The sequence below is a fragment of the Motacilla alba genome, chromosome 4, assembly GCF_015832195.1.
Source record: "Motacilla alba alba isolate MOTALB_02 chromosome 4, Motacilla_alba_V1.0_pri, whole genome shotgun sequence".
In the NCBI taxonomy this organism is placed as follows: Eukaryota; Metazoa; Chordata; class Aves; order Passeriformes; family Motacillidae; genus Motacilla; species Motacilla alba.
This window is the reverse complement of record NC_052019.1, coordinates 49368967-49382554: the sequence shown is the minus strand read 5'-3', so window position 1 is coordinate 49382554 and position 13588 is coordinate 49368967. Positions and strand designations below refer to the sequence as shown.

Here is a 13588-nt window from a genome sequence, read left to right as displayed (position 1 = left end):
AATGTGTATATCCCATTCCTCCTTGTTCTGGGAAAAATTACAGGTTTCTCTTCACACCATCATTTATACAGAAGCTCAATCACATCCCACAATGCAAAGTCCATCCTTCCATCTAATAAAGTCCTTGAAACTCCTCAAGTTAGGAGTCTAATACTGCTCACTTGAACAATTTTGACAACACAGCTACACCCAAAGAATTTTACCTTGCTCCACAAATATCATCTGCAGTCATTTTAAGGACATGTTACAGTGGCAGATGGGAACAAGGCAGCCTCTTAGCATAAATGGGAATCTGACCCTAGTACACTACGAGGATTTAAATAGCAATACTCGCTGGAGTTCTGGTACATCACCAAAGATACAAAAAAGGAGTCCCGCCAACTCTCAGCATAAAGTACTTAGGACTTTACAGAATGTTTCTAACTCATACAGCAGTGACAATGACCAGGCTATTTAAATTTCAGTCCTGTACTCCAGCCTCAAAACATCATTGAGATCCTGTGCTTCAACAGCAACAGGCCTTCCATGTGGTGCCAACAGGAGACACAGCACATCCCTCAAATCTCCATGATCATGCTAGTCTCTAAAACAGCCTCATCCATTCCACCTCACTTGATTCTACATGACTCAGTCCTGCAGCAATTTTCTATGAATTGTTATGAAATGTGAATTCTTCACATCAGAGGTTTTGATATTCACCAGACTTACAGTTTGACACAGTAACTAAAGAAGGATTATCTCCCACAGGTGTGATTTGGGAGGTCTTGCACCAACACGAGGCTTCCTGTTTCACAAGGAGATGCTTGTACATTACTCTGAAAGGGGCACACAAAAGTCAAATAGGAAGAAGTACCTTATAAAATGGTACAAAAATGAGCCAGTGTTGGGGTTTTACTTCTTCCCCCTTTCCTGCAGTCATGTGGCTGGACCCCAGTAACAGAGAGCACAAACTGCCTCTCTCGCAGCATGACAGGGACTCTGCAGAGGCTCCTGTGAGCTTTCTACTCCAGGTGTAAGAACACACACAGATACACGGAGAGCCACAGAAGGGGCTTCTCTGGAACAGAGAGAACAGCCTCTGCAAGCTGCAGTAGAGCACAAACTGAAAGGAGGGCAAACTCAACAAGAACAGGAAATTTACAAGAGGCGTGGTAATTTCTCTAGGCAGTAGTGAGCTGCTATTGACATGAAAACCACAAGTAAGTGGAGTACTTCATCACTGTCATTTAAAAGTCACGACATCTAAAACAAGATATGAAATACGGGATGATGGAGAGTTCACTGGAAATCCTACACACACCCCTATTTCTGGGATGAGGAAGATAAAAGCTACTGCAGCCCACAGCTGTCCTTTTCCCTCTGTCAGATGCCAGCCCCCCTGCAGGACACCTGACAGGATTATGAATCTGTGGGGCAGAGAAGGGTATTCAAAGCCACTAAAATGGCCAAATGGGAGCCACAATTCATTCACCTGCTACAGTAGCACAAACCCTTGAGTGTCAGACTCATCAGGATTTCTTTAATATGCAAGGACTGGTTTTCTTTAATATGCAAAGTTATTAGCTGCATCCGCTCAGGAGCTATCTCCTCTCCCACAGGTATGAGAATGGTTTAGGAAAAATGTAGGAAAGCAGAAGCCAACAAGGATATAAAACCACGTAAAAATCTAATTGCCTCACGTTCCTGAGTCAAACACACACTTATCTGCATGAAAAAGTTTCTGCAGAATAAAACATTGACTCAAATAACACCACAGACCTTTAGACTACCCAGGCAGTGGTTTTGCCTGTCTTCAAAACAAAGAATACAAAAAGAAAGCAATGTTTTCAAACCACACCCAGCCCCACAGAGCTGAAGTGGGAACACTACTTGTGACCATGCCAGAGCTCCCAGCAGGAACAGAGCAGTAGAATACAGTCAGAGGAAGAAAAAGTCCTTCTCTGCATGCAACAGCAGTTAGATGGATATCTAGTCCCTTCAAGTCCTGCTTTTAGGTACATAAACTAATAAACTCCTCCTCTAGCCAATCAGAACAATTTTTTAAGTACTGTGTTATTTTGTGTATAGATTATGTATTTACATGAGTGCATATATATATATATATATATATATATATATATATATATATATATATATATATATATATATACACACATATATATATATATATACACATGCATGCAGAGTGTTATATAGATATACAAAATAAATGCACTAAATGCATACAAACCTTTTGTATGTAACAAGCCACCAGAAAGGACACTACTTGGGAATGGATAATCATGACAAACTATCTCAGAGAGGTCGTTTCCCATCTAGCACACCACTCCAACGAAGGTTTAGCACTATCAGAGGGAGTGGCACTGTGTTTGGAATAACATTTATGGGAAGGAAAAGAAACCAGAGAGGTAAATGATGCAGCTGTCCACTTAAGTTCAAATTAAGTTCACATTACAATAACCTTGGAAAACAATCACTGCTTTTTGTTTTTCTAACCCCACTGAGAAAGCAGGAGTAAACAGATAACCGTCATAACTCTTCCAAAAACAGTGACGATCAAAGTGCACCGGAGCGGCAGCACTTACATACCAGTGCTCACTGGAGTGAGCCAACTCTTGCCCCAGCACCATGTCTTACATCTCTGTGTACTCCATAGTCCAAAACCACTTCACTTAGAGCTGAAAGGGGCCACGCTTGTACAATCACTTTAAGCTGATCTATGCAGGGAAAAGAGGAGCCGGTCCTACCATCTTCCCACACTTCATTCTTGGAGCCAAACAGCAAATCGATAGAAATTGACCCAGATGAGAAAGTTCTCACTGGTAACTGACTGCTGTCGGTCCATGAAGCTGCATTAACACATTTGGCTCTGCAGCCTTCTGCCAGCCTCAGCTGTCTGCCACCTCCTGCTCTCATTTTGATACCAGAATTTGCAAGGCCTCACATGAACACCAATTCTGAAAGGTTCCTACAACCAAAGGGGGAAGTGGCCCTGCAGTAGAAAAAGGTCCTCCTAGGCATTCAGAGATGAAACCAAAATTGAGTTAGGCAGCAGTTCACATCCCCCCTTAATGGCCACAGAACAAAAAAGAAACAAGAAAATGGTTGTGATATCAAGCAATATTCATTAAAAACTGGACCTTAGTTATTTTTAACTGCAATCTTATATATATATATATATATATATATATTTAACAGTCTTCACAAGCCAGATGGATGAATTTTCATCTAGAAATTAATTGGATAACTTTTTGGAAAATAGGAATTTAAATTTTACAAGTCTTAGCTCTTCTTTTTAATTACTTTAATTATAGATTTAATTATTGTTGGACTGACTGAGTTCACACTTTATTCCTTTAAGACATATACCTATGTGAATGAACTGGCAGTCAGGAAGACAATTTCTACAAGATGCTATCTCTTACCCACATGGAACAGGGAATCTTTCTGGTTTTATATTTAAATGTCAAAAATTAAAATTAAAAAATCTGAAACTCTTTCTCTGTGCACAGTACAACACCTCTCCAAGCTGAGAGGTGCCCGGGGTTACTTGGCAACCCTTCTCATTACCTGGAAGGACCCATTGCTGTGAAATGTCACCATATCCAAATTCTATGCTCCAGTCTGAAACACTCCAGTCACATGGCACTGCAGAGACATCTTCCACAAGGTGACACAGCTAACTGAAGCCCCGCATAAAGCAACAAAACCCTTGCCATTATCTGGGAACCTTTTTCCTCAGTGTCTCTGCTCCTACATAAAAACCATTTACAGCACATAGAGGCAACTCCCTTCAAGCTTTTTAAATCACAAAATTTTAAAATCACAGCACTGTGGAAAACAGAATGTAGCAGAAGAGATGCAGTTCAGTGAGAGGGAAGCACACAGAACCCAGCCTCACAAGGGTAAGTATATGCCCTACATGGGTAAGCAAAGGAAAGGTATCCAACACACCTTTGCTGGGGGCACCAGAGCTCATCTCAGAGAAACTGCCCTCTTGACACAGAGAAAATCCTGACACAAAATAATGTTCCAAGTCATGTAAGATTAGCCCCTAAATCAACAAAAATAAAGCCGGACTCTAATAAAGCATAATCCATTAACACTAGGAAACAGCCCACAGGCCGAGTTCCTGCAAACATTCTTGCAGCACCACTTATTTCCTACTCAGTACCCTCTAAGAGTAGCCTACTAGAGCAATGACAGCAGACATAGTCAGGTTACACTCACCAATATCATACTGACAAAGTGAGCAAAACAGAAGCCTCTATGAATCCAAAATGTTGTACATATCTGAAGATACCTAGTCTTCTTTTAATGCTTTTTTTAAATTCAATACCACAAAGAAGAACTAAATACTTTTAGAAATAATGTTTCTTGCTTATTGAGGAGAAATAGAAAGCACAAGTTCTACAATTCTTTGGTTGTTTTTCCCTGTAAGAAGTTTTGCTGTTGGGAAAACCAGGAGGCAACAGGTACAGAATAGGTACATAAAGTGTTTTCATAATATTTCCTTGCTTTGCTACAAAAGGAAAAAAGCTCTTCTGTCACCACACGTCAGGAACATTGCTTGAAATGGTTTTCTATATGATTTGATGTAACAGAGTCTTCACTAGGAGCAGAGGGATTTTCAAGGCCTTGAAGAGGCATATTGATTTTTCCCAGTTCTGTGGAAAATTGACAGTTCATTCATAAGATCCTGTGTGTGTGATGAAATACTTATTCTAAATGCTGTCCAGAGGAAAGTGACTGGAAAGCTGAAACATTAGCTGAAGAATCTGATGGTGAGACTGATGTGTATTAAGATAAATACTGCTAGAGCCTCATTTAGTTTATAAAGCTATAGAAGTAGGATCTGACTGTTTTTAGCATCTCTGCAAGTCAGGCCATCTGGAGGTTATATGAGATCACACTGAGTCAGAGTTTGATACCAAATCAAGCACCCCTGACTGCAAGCCTCAGTGTGCTAGTGACATTTTTAAATGCCAGCATACGGAGAAGGCTGAACTGCTCTAGATCTCTGTGTACGTTACAGACGCAGCTACACTGAGCACTGTGCCAACAGCGACATCCACCCACACCAACCCTTACACCTGCACAAAACACTGCTGAAATCAGGGAAAATCTGTACTCACAGAGAACCACAGGCGAGAGACTGGAAGGACTGCTGGCTCAAAGTACTTTGGGTGCATGTGTAGGGAATAGGTGGGTCAGGCTTTGCTCTGGAGAGGTGATGCCCCGCTCTGCACACACATATCCCCCTCTGGGCCTGTATCCCAGCCACACAGTGGTCACCATTGCCTGCCACACCACAGCCCTGGAGCCCAGTCTAGCCCCAGAGGGGACAGATGTCCTGAAGTCCAACCTAGGAGAAGGGCCCAGGAAAGCCAAAGGGTACTAAACTGAAGCATGAGGCAAGCACAGGTCTTGACCCTATCTCCTCTTGGAATTTCTCTCAGCTGGAACTAGGAGAGGTAGCCATATTTTTTCATATCTATATTTTATCTGTCTTTCTGTCTTCCTCTATCTTCTACTAACTCCCTCTTCTCAGAGTTCTGAGTAACCTAAAATCAGATGGACTTGGAGTTGCTAAGTTGAACGGACTAAGTCAATGCTTTGTGAAGTGTTTTATGTTGAGTGAATGCTGCTCTCAACGTTTGCCAAAGTTCTCTGATTTCTCTGAAGTTGCCAGTGAAGTTTTTTGTTGTTTTGACCTCTTTACAACATCTTATCAATATTTCTCCTGTGCATGTAATTCAAAGTATGTGAAAAACTGTAAACCCTTCCAGGAGTCTCACCCAGCAAGCGTTCTTTGGAGCCCTGCATCACAAGATAGGATATTTCAAGGCAGGAGCAGCAGCATAATCAAAAAAAATAGGATGTCTTCCAAATTCACGTGACAGTGCAATGAAATAGAAACAGATTATTCTTTATTGATTTAAGGCCTAATGTATTGCTGGATTTTGCACTGTAAAACTGTCATGAAGTACAGTTCAGTACATTCATTAAAAATTGGATAAGCTTTTTTTGTTTTAATTCTTTACTGCATTGTAAGAGTATTTTCTAATTTTTAATCAGAAACAGACAAATTGTACATGAGTACAAAGTCACTATAAAATTAAAGCTGATGGAAAAGTCAGATACGAAAAAGTTTAAAATACTACCATCCTGGAAGATACTTTTATGGCTAATGTTGACAGTGACTTCTGGGTCATCTCTAACAGAGCTGGGTTACTTCATGAGCTGTTCAGCTCCTTGCTCGCCTGTCTACATCAATAAAACAATTACAGTCCTGTTGACAGGCCATGCATTTGAGAAGCACGCTGCGTATTTTGGGCAAAACAAAGCTCCCCTACAGAACTATAGTTAAACACCAGAATTTCCTAACTGGTAGAATTAGGTCAAATGATTTTTTTGGGGTCAAAAATATTTTCTCTCACCTCCGGTTTTAACAGCAAGCAAAACATTATATTCTAAATGCCCATACCAAATCTTCACAGGTTACTGCTCCTGGTTAATGGAATATGAACTGTTGAAGTATTCAGCCTTAGCACTTAAAAACACATCAGCTTCTTGCTCCAAATTTATAACTTGTAGCAGCCCTGGTGCCAAAATCAGTTTATATTTCTTTTCCATCATAAACTGTAAATGTCTATTTCTGGAATGGGACTCGAAAGGAAATTATACTTCACTAACTGTAAGCTCAAGTTTCTCATCCTCTACTAATCATTAACTTGCATCTTAGAGAGTTTGAGGAATAAAAAACAAATTAAAATTCACTAAGAAGTACATCAGGATTATTGTAATCTATAGAATTAGGTTTAAGAAAGCATTCTTAAGTAACAGATTACATACATACTTTCAAACTCATGTCCATGCAGAGGACAGAGAAGTTCCTTACATTTTTCTTCTTACTATTGTCCACACAAAAACAACAACAGCCAAAAAAACAAACAAACAAAAAAAAAAACCCCTGTACTCCACCAACCTCCTCAAAAAAAAAAAAAATTCTCTCCCACATTTTCAATCTGAAAATTATCCTACATCAACCGTGCCTCGTATGTAATTTTTTTTGTTTGTTTACAAGAACATGTCTTCTGGGTTCCCATCTCAAAAAAACCAGCCTTTCTTCCCTGGAACAGCTTATGCCTTCCCTACACACCTATTACATCTTACACTGCAGTTGAATATGTACATACCTAATAGGTACACCAAAAAGTTCACAGTGCAAAGGCTGCCTTATTAGAATTAAGGTAGCACATCCGCCTTCAAATTCAGTGTTGCAGAACATTGATTTGTTGCTTTTATTATGGAAATATCATCTACATGCAACAAGGGCAATGGGATTAGGACCAGTGCTAACTTCTTTTCACACACACAAATATCCATAAGATGTTTCACTGGCACAAGTATTCTCTTGGGGCTGCCCGTGCTTTGGGTGCCGTTCATATGGATCAGCTCTTCCCTGACTGACACACTGAAAATTCAAAACTGACTCTTCATACTTTGAGATAGATGTGCCACCAGAAAAAATGTACTGTGACAATTCAGTCAAGGTGGAAGACTGGCAAATACAGTTACCAAATTCATCTTTAACACAGAAGGAAAGTATATAAGCTGCACATGATCGTTCCAGTAATATTCGCTTGAAGCACATTGACATCAAACAAGAGAAGCCACACAATTAATCACAACGGGTTTTCTCTAGTTCTAGTTCCCTTATGCTTCTTCAATCTTGCAGAAACTAGAAACATCGAATAACTTAAAACAGTAGCACATTTATAAACACTCAATTTTGGCAAAACAAGTTTTTAAGAGAAAGGAATAGTTTCTCCAAAGTTCCTCAGCTATTTCTTTTTTATATTACCTATGATAACAGCCTACCACAAAGTTGTGAGGGAACACAAGGCAAGGAAAACTTTTATTCTAAGAATGACCTCTACAGATCTGAAGCAAGTCTCCCACAGCCAGCAATTACTAAATTTTTATATGCATTTGAAAGACTGAGGCTACATCTGCTGAAAGAGACACTGAGGAATTCACGAATGCCAGCCTCACAATAATGCATCTATTTCATCAATATATACACCCCCGCCTTTCACTGTGACAAACCAGTGGAGTACTTGCCCAAAACAAGAATTGTTCTGTTTCTGGCAAGACCGCTGGTGGAATGCTTAGCTATGCTTCATCTGTGCTATGAAGAAATGTAAAATAAAAAAGTCATTTGATCATAAAAGGGGGAGAGGAGGGAAATGAACAGAATGCTTCCACTTCCACTGCAAGGACATCCTCCCAATGCAAAATTTTAAAGATCAAATGCTACAGAATGCATTTCAAAATTGCATGGAACAAGCTTCACATTGATTTGTTTGGGGTTTTTTTTAAACACTGTGGCAAGGGAAAAATTATAAAATCAAAACTTCCTTGCGCATCTCTGAAAATCAGCTGACATCAGAGAATTATCCTCTCCCCCTCTGAAAAACAAACTATCAACAATGTACAGAATTTAATAAGCGATCTATTGGTTGTCCTTTAAAGGTCAGTGTACTTGTCCAACATTTTTCCTGTAACACACTTACATAACCTTATTTTCTTCCTGCTACCTTTCTGTAATTCAGAAGACTATCTAGATTCCCATATGGCTGCCATCAAATATAGCAGATGCCAAGCAAATTAAAACACAAGTTATGATTCGTAATATGGTGATGTATCATAATTGCAGCATAGCTCATAACTTAAGAGTGAATCACCAGCTAAAGCAAAAGTTTCTGAGGTGTCACTGCTTTTTATACATCTTTCCAATTAGACCAGGGTCAGTGGAATGAAGTGTGGACTGAAAGATGGAACTCAACAATAGTACACATCCATGGTTTCCATCAAGTATAAAAAAGCAGAAAGAACAATTAAAAACAACTCTTGGAACTAAAAGTCAGCCTAAAACTGTCTTCCCAAAGTAAGGGGGGAAAGAGAGGGAACTAGTTCTTGCCTTTAGTGAAGCAGGGCGGCCTACTTCGACCTTTTGCACCATACCTTTGTTATCATTCTGCGTGGAAGCCAAAGGGGGAAGGCAGCATTGTTTGTTTGCTTGCTTTGAGTACAGGAAAGCGTTCTGTTACCTCATACTACAGCTTTCTGCTTTACCGAGGCAAGAGCGGAAAGGCTCATGAAGAAGCAGTGTCTCTGCCAGCCGGGAAAGGTGGCACACAGAGCACGTGGTGCTTGGCAGAACGGCAGAGGAGCCCAAGCACAGGTGTGTGCTCAGCCGCAGCACGGCAAAGGGAAACACTACCCCGGCTTCCAGCTTCAGATTTACATACATGTGTGCCTATTAGTTCTTTGTCCCTAAATATTACTTTGGTAGCTGCCCAATGAGCTTTCCTGTTCCTCACCAGCACAGTAGTCTCATAAAATAAGCTCTTCTGAACAAACATTTCCAGAGTATTCACCAACTTTAACACTGAATTGCCACAAGAAATTAAGCCTGCAAATATATCTAGAACATTAATTATGCATAGACTCAGCAGATAATATTGTCTTCTACAACAGTATGAAACACATATTTAGGCAAGAATACGCTACCTGGGCCAGTGCAAGCCTGAGAACAACCTCCAAAAAGCATACTGTCATCTTTAGTCACAACTACACACACAGCATTGGAGCACAATTTTTCCATATTCATTATTCTCATAATTCTGATGTGGTTTTTAAGGCATGAAATACCTGACCAACATAAAACAAAAAAGGCAAAAGGGTCTGGCCATTTTTTGGCCCCTATTCTATTTAAAGCCTCAGGTTTTTGTAATAACTTCATTTTAAGTAGCAAGTACAATTATTCCCTGCATAATTTCAGCAGATCTGTATTATTCCGCTATTCAAAGTGCTGACAATTTTCTTGTCAAAATCATTACTCTTCCAACTCAGTTCTCTTTATTTTTAGTCCATTGTTTTTATGATGCAGAATAGAGGTATTTTCTTTGTTTACATTAACATTTTAAAAGGTTGTGTTAAAATCACTATATAATAACACTCAGACAGAAGGCCTAACAAGGTGTGCTCCCTGTTTGCAAGATCCTGGAAAGCGTCATGGTGTTAGGATGACGACCTCTTCATCATTTCAGTCTATTTACAATGACTGCATTAGTGGCTCTTTTTGATGATCACTTTCTGTAAACAACCAACTGAATCTGCAATTTTCATTTACAGCTTTTCTGGCCCAGTCATTGAAGAGTTTGCTATTACTTCAGTAAAAATAATATTAACATGTATTCAATAACAATATCTGCCTATGTTTTCACTCCAAATCATGAGAGACACAGTAATAAATGCAGGCTTTCTCATAAAGAGATTACAATATTCTGAAGAAATTACTAAACTCTCAAAGCGCTTGGTCTTCATGAATTTCAAGAAGTTCAGCCAGGAACACAAATTAGACAATTAGCATTTTACAAAAGAGGAAATCTGCAAGCAAGGGCCTCACATCAAGCAACTGGCAGAGTGGGTGATACACAATTATATTTTTCCAGGCTCTCAGATCAGCATTCCAGCAGTATGAAGCCTTTGGCCCGTTCAGTGTACAACACAGGCACACTTGCCATCATGCAGAAGCTACACTGCATCGGCCTCAGGAATACAGGAGTAAGAAAAAGACTAGTTACAGAAAACCTCAAACATAACCACTTCCCCACTTGCACCATCCACACATTCACCTTCAAAGAATAAAATGAAGGAAATTACAGGACACAGAGCTTCTGAGACACTGACAGTGTCTGAAACAGCAAGTTAACATGGTTATATATATGCCACCATAATCTCCCTCTCTCAATCCAAGGACATGGCACACAAGTGTTCCTCACACTACTTGCTCCCTGCTGAAAAATATCCGTGTTCACAGCAACAGATGCCCAGCAAAATCAAAACAAAGAAACAGACGAGGGCAAAGAACCACGGCAAACTCAACCACCGAAACATGAGCCAAGAGCACAACCACATCAGCTCGGTAGGGTAAAAATACTACAAAGCTCACTACCGTTCATCTGCAGGGGTCGGTCTGGGGCCAAGTAAACACTGACATAAAGCCACAGTCGGCTTCACTCCGGTAGCATACCTTCTTGTTTAAGTAATATAGTATGAAAGTGGACTTAGTCAAAACTCCAATCCTTTCAAAACATCATCTTCAGATATGTTTATTTTCCAGGAACAGAGACCTGAGGTTAGCTATGGACACCTGCTATCCATGTAACCACTGACCTCTGCTCTCCCCAAGGGGACAGAGAAGCCCAGCACTGCCCAAAAGGTTTCCCTCCTCTGTTCTTCCTTACCTTCACCCATAACCTTCAAGCTGGTGTTGGGGCTTTTTTCCCCCAATTCTCCTTTCTAGTCCAAACAAGCAACTATGCCAAATACTCATTCAACTTGCTTCCAAAGGCTCTCAAAAACACATCCACACTATCCGGGTTTGATCCAGAGCTGAACTCAATGATCCTGGTGGGTCCTTCCAACTCAGAATATTCTGTGAATCTCTCAAGCTGGGTTTGTGCATGTTTCTCATTGCTCTGTGGAATACCTCATGTAAAAAAGGGGAAATGTACATGCAAGAGCCTTCACCTGACTTTAACATTCTGTGTCGTAGGAAGACCTCATCACTCACGTGTGTGGGAATACTCACCCCACCCCACCTTCCCCCCCGTAGTTACTAAATTTGGCATGAACATCCAAAACCAGCTGCTTCTCTTTCAAATCTAACACACTGAGAAGATGCTAGAAGTACTGTTACAGGCAGGTTACATTTCACTGTACAGTTCTCCTACTCCACAGCCGGTAGGCAATGGTGCAACAAGATACTGTGCAGGCAGATCAAGCAGCGCAGCCAGGAATCCCAACAAATGCCCAAACAGGCCTCCTACGGGCTTGCACTTTAGGTATGGGTGGAAATACCCTTTCCCCCCTCCTCCATCCTATTATTGCTACTACTACTATGTGTTAACAGTTAATAATAATAAACCCGTGCCATACACAACTTCATCACTGTGAAATCATTAAAACAGCACTGGCAGAAAACCTGAGCAGTGATTCTTTCTATTATTTGCATCGAACAGGGATGGCAGTGTGAAAACATGCAGATCAATTTGCTCTCCAGGCCTGGGTGCCTGGTTGCTCCTTTCCTCTCCCACCACAAAGCAAAGGTGGGGGAAGGAAGGAGGGAACACGAAAAAAGGAAAAGACGGGGAGGTGGGAAGAAGGCACGAAATCCGCTTCGTACAAACAACAAAAGCAATTAGGAGGGCCGGAAGGGAAGAGAACCGGCACCCTCGGGAGGTGGAGGAATGCAGCACCACAACTTGCCCGGGGAAGGGCTGACCGGGACGGTCGGCTCGGAGGCGGCAGCACCCTTGGCCTCGCACCGGCACCCCATGTAGAATGCCCCTGCGGCCTCACGCCGGGCTGCCACACGTCCCTGCCGCTCCTGGCCGTGCCCAGCCCAGCAGCCGGGGAGGAGGAGGAGGAGGAGGAAGCAGAGGAAGACACGAAACCGGCCCCACTTACCCAGAAAATGACATTGAAGCCGAAGATGAAATATTTGATGCAACAACTGACTTCAGGCCCCTTGTAGTGCTTTCCGGACATCCTCTGCGCTCATGAAGACGCTTTGCTCGCAGCCAGGGTGAGAACCAGAGGGGGAGGGGAAGAATTTTTTAAAAAACCAAAAAAAACCAACAACAAACAAAAAGGAGAAAGGGTCTGGGAAGACTAGAAGGAGGGTGGGGGCAAGATTATGAGGAGGGGTCCGGGTCCGGCGCGGCGAGCAGCGCTCAGGGCCGGCTCCGCGCCGCGGGGAGATGCGGCAGGAGCGGCGCGGCGGCGGGTCGGCTCCGACTTGCCGGGCGCCGGGGATGGCCGGCGAGTAGCTCCCACCTCCTCCTCCTCCTCCTCTTCTCCCGCATGGAGGAGGCCCCGGCTGCTCGCGGCGGGAGGCAGGAGAGAGCGACAAGGAGCGGGGCGGCCGCCGCCAAAGGCGCCGCCGGGGCAGGATCGGCCCGGGCAGAGGCCGGAGCCGCGCGCCCCCTCAGCGCCAAGGGGCCGCCGCGCGCGCCGCGCCCCGCCCCGCGGCGTGATTGGCACCGCTCCCCGCCAATCCGGCCGCGCGAGGGCGCCGGCGCTGGGGGCGGGGCGGGAGCGGCCCTGAGGCTCCGCCCGGGCCGGGCGTGCCAGGCTGAGGGGCTCCGGCCCCCCGCTCCTCCAGCCTCCCGCCCCGCCGCCCCTCCGTCCCTCCGTCCCTCCCGTCCGGCGGCCCGCGGTGACACGGGCCGGGGAATGCCGAGACGGCGAGGACTGGCCCTGCCTGGCACGGAGAACAGCGCTCCGCAGCGGGAGAGCTGCCAGGAGGGCAGCGCCGGTTCTAGGCTGGCTGCGGTAATGAGGAGGAGCAAGACCGTAATAGCGCCGTGCAGGTTGTTCTCAATGGGCGCCGTCAGATCGCCTCCCACATGATCTCGTATGCGCCACACGCGCAGGAACGCATGAAGAACCATTTCACAATGATTGCTAGGGTTTCTATTTTAACATCCCCTGAGTTTATATTGAACCTGAC

At 43.1% G+C, this 13588-nt stretch overlaps 1 protein-coding gene across 3 annotated transcripts in view; it reads right to left on the bottom strand.

The window, feature by feature from the left end:
• The window catches only part of TSPAN5 (tetraspanin 5), an 83619-nt gene extending 70502 nt beyond the window's left edge, over positions 1–13117 (bottom strand). The window contains exon 1 of one of the 3 annotated variants that reach the window (XM_038135557.1): positions 12544–13117. In XM_038135557.1, the coding sequence (XP_037991485.1) occupies positions 12544–12624 (81 nt within the window). In that variant the 5' untranslated portion in view covers positions 12625–13117. The remainder of the gene's footprint in view (positions 1–12543) is intronic. The other 2 variants (XM_038135555.1, XM_038135556.1) reach the window with 2 other exon arrangements.
• Positions 13118–13588: the final 471 nt, after the last annotated feature.